The sequence below is a fragment of the Notolepis coatsorum genome (genome assembly GCF_963971535.1).
Source record: "Notolepis coatsorum genome assembly, chromosome: 3".
Taxonomy (NCBI): domain Eukaryota; kingdom Metazoa; phylum Chordata; class Actinopteri; order Aulopiformes; family Paralepididae; genus Notolepis; species Notolepis coatsorum.
In genome coordinates, this window is record NC_140167.1 from 176,250,749 (window position 1) to 176,257,401 (window position 6,653).

At 45.6% G+C, this 6,653-nt stretch overlaps 1 protein-coding gene across 1 annotated transcript; it reads right to left on the bottom strand.

Annotated features, from left to right (window-relative positions):
- Positions 1–5,442: 5,442 nt before the first annotated feature.
- LOC311224620 (gamma-crystallin M3-like) lies at positions 5,443–6,222 on the bottom strand (the record flags this gene model as incomplete). The annotated part of the gene is made up of 3 exons (XM_084309660.1): positions 5,443–5,721; positions 5,831–6,073; positions 6,190–6,222. 3 exons carry the CDS (start codon positions 6,220–6,222, stop codon positions 5,443–5,445), a joined length of 555 nt encoding a protein of 184 aa, XP_084165786.1.
- Positions 6,223–6,653: the final 431 nt, after the last annotated feature.

Consider the following 6,653-nt stretch of genomic DNA (forward strand, 5'->3'; position numbering starts at 1 on the left):
AAGTCGGCCCATGTCACCCCACTTCTTAGGGACCTGCACTGGCTCCCCATTGCTGCACGAATCCGCTTCAAGGCCCTCGACCTAGCATACCGTGCGGCAAAGGGAACTGCTCCCGCCTACCTCCGGTCAATGGTCTCTAACTACACACCCTCAAGACCCCTACGCTCTGCATCTTCTGGCCGCCTCAGACCTACTCCTATCCAAGCTCCGGGAGGGTCATCAAAGAGAAGTCGCCTATTCTCAATCCTTGCCCCACAATGGTGGAATGAACTACCCACCCCAGTTAGGACAGCCGAAACACGTCCAATCTTTCGCCGTCGACTAAAGACGCACTTCTTCAACCATTATCTGAATTAAGAAAAGAAAAAAAAAAGAAAAAATTATCTAACCCTAACTAACCATACTGTCATGCACTTGTCCTAATAAACTAACCTACACTGTAGCACTCAACACTTTGATGAACATTGTTACTCAGCTGATAGAGTTGTGCCCTTCCTGATGGCTTGTCGTACAGAACTTGTAAGTCGCTTTGGATAAAAGCGTCAGCTAAATGACTAAATGTAAATGTAAATGTAAAAATTACACGTGACACACAATACAAATGAACATGAGCATAAGAAAGACAAATTCAGAACATTGACCGGGAGCTCTGAGGCCGTCCACAGAACGAATGTTGGACTTATATAGTGCACACTTCGCCACTAGGGGGAGCCCTCTCACTAGGAGAGCCATTACTCCTCACCCTTCCAACGGGGAACAGAGGGATACGATCCTCTAACACCATGGGAGCACCAAATATTGTCTTTTTTCTTTGAGTTATGTTAGAATAGCAGTTGCTTTCAATGTGCACATGATCATCTGTGAAGGACAAAAATTCAAAAAAGAATTTACAATAATATGGGCTTGGGAGAATCTCCATTGGGGATAACTCCGTCACTAGGGGGGGGGGGGGCTCTCCCTAGGAGAGCTGATTCCCCTCCAACCCGCCAACGGGGGCAAAACTGGGAAGTCCTAATTATATGGCATATTTTGTTTACATTTTTATTTTGGCACCACATTTTTTTTTAGTAATGTTAGAATAGCAGCTGCAGCAGGGTCTTGTGTGTCGTGGGCTCGTTGTGCGTGGGGTGGGGTGCTAGGTAGTGGGCTTGGCTCTGTGGGGGGGAGTCTCCTTCCCTCTCCTCTACTGGTCCTAGCCCAATTAAATTCAAGGGACCCGTGTCGCTGAGTGCTCGGCCCTACGTGGGGCGGACCTGGGATGTGGGGGAGCCCTATATAGCTTATTGTGTTTTCAGATTATTTTTTTAAGTCATGTTAGAATAGCGGTTGCTATAAATGTACATAGTGATATCAGTGACATGGGAGGTACAGAAGTGAGCAGGCTGAGTTCAGTGAGGGCGAATGTCGGGGGGGGGCATCGTTCCGGCGGTTCGAAGAGAGGGGGGCCTTGCGTGTTGTGGGGTCGGTATGGGTGGGGTGGGGTTTCCTGGGGCCTTCGGCCGCTGTGGCCTGGGCGGTCTGGTCACCGGATCGGGGGGACACCATGCTTGGGGTCGCGGGGCCATTGAGGCGTGGTGCTTTGGCCTTCTGCGGGCTTGGGGTTCTCGTGGGAGGGGGCCTGGCAGTCGGGCGGGGGCGGCTCTGGGTGCTCGGCTCCGCGCATGGTGGACCAGGATATGGGGGTGTTCTGTTTCTCGGGGAGGGCAGGAGGGAGGGGTTTCTCTCAGGGGGGTCAGAGCGGCTGAGCTTTGCCCAGTGGGGTCTTGTGTGTTGTGAGGTTGGTGTGCGTGGGGTGGGGTTCTCGTGGCATGGGAAGTAGCGGGCTTGGCTCGGTGGGGGGGAGTCTCCTTCCCTCTCCTCTACTGGGCCTGGCCCAATTAATTCAAAGGACCCGTGTTGCTGGGGGCCCGGCTCCGCGCGTATTGGCCTGGAATATGGGGGAGTTCTACGGGCTTAACTCAGGGGGGGGGGGCATCGTTTCCGCGGTTTGGCCTGGGAGAGTGGGGTCTTGTATGTTGTGGGGGCGTTGTGCGTGGGGTGGGGTGCTTGCTGACATGGGAGGTAGCGGGCTTGGCTCGGTGGGGGGGAGTACCTCCCCTCGCTCCTCTACTGAGCCTGGCCCAATTAAATTCAAGGGACCCGTGTCGCTGAGTGCTCGGCCCTACGTGGGGCGGACCTGGGATGTGGGGGAGCCCTATTTCTAGGGGTGGATGGCGGGAGGGGGGGGGGTCCCTCTTATGGGGGTCTGGGCGGCTGAACGCAGCCGTATTATAGAAATTCAAGAGGCCCATGTTTGTATATTGTTATGTTATTGATGTCATTGTAAGTAGTGTCTAAGTGTTGTATTTTGCATTTATTTTTAATTTGTTGGACCTTATGGTGTTTTTGTTTTGTTTCTTGACTTATTGTGATGTTTCTTCTTGACTTGTTTAAAGAAGATGTGTCCGGCCCATGGGGACATTAACGTGTGTTGTCGGGCCTTACAAATAAATTTGATTTGTATGTATTTTTTTTTTATTATTATCTTTTCCCCCCCTCCTTTTTCCGATTTTTCTCCCATCCCACTGTTAGTCGTTATGCCAATTCCCAACCCCCTTCCTGGTTGTTGCGCACTCCCCCCTACTGTTGGTCCGGGAGGCCGGAGACTGTCACATGTTTTCCTCCGACACATGTGCAGCCAGCCGGCAGCCAGCCTGGCAGCGCAGATTCTCACCGGGAGAGTGTAACGTGTGGAAGGTCACACTACCTCCCTCCAGATCCTACCCTCGCTGTGCAGGCGCCCCGACCGAACTGTAGGGGTCGCTGTCCACAACGCCCAGGACCCACCCATCAGCTTTCCCACCCCTAACACTGCCAATTGTGTTAGTATGAACGACCAGCCAAGCTGATAGCAACGCCGAGAGCTGGATTCGAACCCAGCGTCTCCAGCGTTGATGGCGAGCGCCTTGCCCACTACACCACCTAGCCGCCCTTGATTTGTATGTCTATAAATGTTAATAAAAATGTAAGTAAAATTTTTTTTTTTTTTTTTTGAGGAAATTGTAAAGCACTTTGGATAAAAGCGCTATATAAATGCAGACATTTACCATTTACCATTTAAAATGATTTGAATTGCAATTTCTCAATGTCCGGCTATGTCAAGATTAAGATTAAAATGGACTTGAAGACGTTTTTATTCGTAGCACACATTGCAACGTAGTCACGCAGCGACACATACTGTAGGAACACACACATGCATTTTTTCTTCTTCTCTGCGCTTGACCCATCCCGTCGTCCTTCCCCCAAAGGGCAGCCGGGAACAGACATGGGCCCATGCTCCTGTCCGTCTTCTTCAGGGATTTATCTCTTTTTCTGGAGGGGAAACCCTTTTATACCCAGTTTAATCACCTATACATTGTATATTACTATTGCACTTTACTGCTACATTTGCACTCTGTTTGGATGCCAAAACTTATTTTCGTTGTATTGTACTTGTGCTGTGTGATATGAATACATTTTAATCTAATCTAATTCACTAACGTTATTACACCCCTGCTGTGTTGTTGTGTGTAGCTGTGTCCGTTGGGGCCATGGCAGCCAGCTAGCTCACATCAGTGTCATAGAGTCATATAGAGGTCAGAGTGTGCGAGCGGAGAGAGAGAGAGAGAACATTCTGCTCATGGACTCCGCTTGTCCGCTTCACCCTGTCTCTTCCCATCGCTCCGCTCTCCGCTGCTCATGGACGTGAGGAGAAAGACCCACTCCGATTTCGCTCCATTATGAAAGCTGACGTTGGGGTCGAGTTGAGTTGAGTGAGAGCCTGCAGGATTCAATATTATGCACACATGGAACGCCTCGGAAGAGTCCAAGACCGAGGCTGCAAGGCATATCAACTGTAGGTCTACCTAACGCTTGAATGTTATCCATCACCAAAAGATTATAAATGGTGGATTTTATAAATGGTGCATTTTATATAGCGCAGGAGGGGCGGGAATGGAACCGGGAACCTTCCGACTAGCAGACGACTGCTCTACCTCCTGGACCACTGTCTCCTCCAAGATTAGATTATAAGAGGAATGTCATTCTTAAGTAGAGAAAAAGATGATTGTGATTCTTCAGTTCAATGTTGATAATACACACAGAAATTTTATCAGAAGAGAGGCTTTCAGTAAAAACACTGGTGGTCTGCTGGTCTTTATTCACTCTCTATTACCAATTTTTCTTTATATTCTCGTCTATTACCCCTAATTTGTGAGGAGTTCCCCTGATTGTACCCCCCCCCCCCCCCTCTCTCATTCATACACACACACACACACAAAGCCCCCCCCTCCACTAACCACCATGGGACCCTAGTTCATAGAAAACATGTGCAGCACTCAATGGCGAGACTTTTTTTTAATTTTTTTTTTTTTTCATTTCAGTTGTGCCATTCAGATTCAGAGTATTTATTTGCCACATGGAATCATACAATCAGAGTTTCTTCATTACACAATCATAATTATCATTCCATGGACAAAAGGAGCAGGAAGAAGAATAAATCTTAGTTACCTGCCCCTTATTCCTAAACTACAAGTAAACAAGTATTTACTTAATGGTCGGCGTACAACCTAATTTACACAAATAATAATTTATACCATTATACAAGAAACATACAATCCACAGTTAAACAAGAAACAAATTTAATAATAATAATAATAATAATAATAATAATAATAATAATAATAATAATAATAACAATAATAATAAAAGAAAGAGAAAAAAATAAAAAAAATTCACCATGAATTACACATAATGACATTTGTCAATTTTCCCAAGGGAATCAATAAAGGAATATCTTATCTTATCTTATAGTCTGGAGTCAAGAAAGTTGATTGAAAAAGAAGCTTTTGATGCTATAACATCATGATATCTGACAATTACACTTTTAAATCGACAAACATCATACTGTAAATGTGTAAATCATGGCACAATAAAAAAAAAAATTGTCTCTCATCGTTGACTACCGTTCACATTTTTACTGAGATAGGGTTCATTTTGAATCTATGCACACACCCCTTAATAAAAATCACGCGGTACAGATCCCTTAAACATGCCTTAATTTCAGGGTTTTGTCCCTTAAATATACTTAGTCTGTGCACAATTCTACTTACTTTCTTTCTTAATTTACCTTAATTGTTATTTGATGATAATAATAAGGATACTTTTAAGGATGTATTAACGTGTAAAATTAAGGGACTGTTCCCTAGTGAGCTTACTGTACATACACTAGTCTTGAAATGGTTAGCTCTGGGGACCCTGTCTACCAAATGAGTGAGTGAGTGAGTGAGTGAGTGAGTGAGTGAGTGAATGAATAAATGAGTGAGTTAGTCACCAGTCAACGAGATGCATGTTGCTTCTAAAAACAGAGACAAGAAAATCATGGAGTGGATCATTTTATTCAGACATTATTTTGTGTGTGAACATTTAGTAGCAGGAGTCCAGGATGCGCCTCATGCTCTGGAACCTGGTGCCACTCATGCCCATGTTCATGAAGTTCCTGTACTCGCCGGGCCTCATGTACATCATCTTTCCTCTGAACTGGGGCTGCTCGTACATCAGCCAGTGGCCATCCATCACGTTGCAGGACTGGCAGTCGGACATACGGTGACGCTCCATGATGGAGTCACAGTCGTCCATCAGCTCGTGACTCTGACCTCCGAAGTTCTCCCTCTCGTAGATCTTCATCCTGTACTGTCCCCTGTGCTGCTTGAAAGAATTAAGAATTTAATATAATACAATAACATGTTTATATAATGAACAAAGTAAGTCATATTATTCAATGGTTTTACTTTGTGGGCACGCTGCTACCTACCATGGGGATCATACGGCAGGACCTGATGCCACCGCTCATGCCCATCATGTTCTGGTAGTCGGAGTACTCTCCCCTCTTCATGAAGTACTGGTTTCCCATGTAGTTGGGGCGGTCGTACATCATGAAGCAGCCGCTCTCCACCTTGCAGGAGTGGCACCTGCTCAGGTAGGAGGACATGTCGGCGCAATCGCTCATGCACTCATAGGAACGACCCTGGAAGTGCTTGTCCTCGTAGAAGATGATCTGACGTGAACAATTTTAAAATGACAAAGATATTTCAGTAATGAAGACAAGGATAGCCATACATAGCTGTGTGACAATTTCTGAAAATGATTGATTATGTTGTAAGGTTGTTGTACCTTGTTCATCATGTTCATTCCAGTGGTGCTCATGTTTGCTGCTGTGCTGTTGCCGCTCCTGAACTGCCTTTCAACCTGTTATACCCTTTCTTTTTATACCTGTCCAAACCTAAAGAATCTGTGGCCTCACTGTGGGAACCCCTTACTCAGCAACATGCGATAGAGGCTGTGCTGAGGTTATGTATTGGGTACCTCACAGTCTTTATTAAGGCCCTTTCAAAAGCATTTTCAACAGTCTTTATACTATTTGAATAGGTGGCCCCCTTGAAACTGTAAATCATTCATGTTGTATAGCACAATTTAGATATTGTATTTAAATTTAGATCTAGGTTTTCCTCTTTCAAAGTAATACAGGTTATGGTTTTCAAATTGTACCAGGCATGTGCTGTACATGTTGATCCAAATGATTCATCACATTTTCAGCATTGAGATATTGGTAATGGAATGCGATTATCTAATGGCTG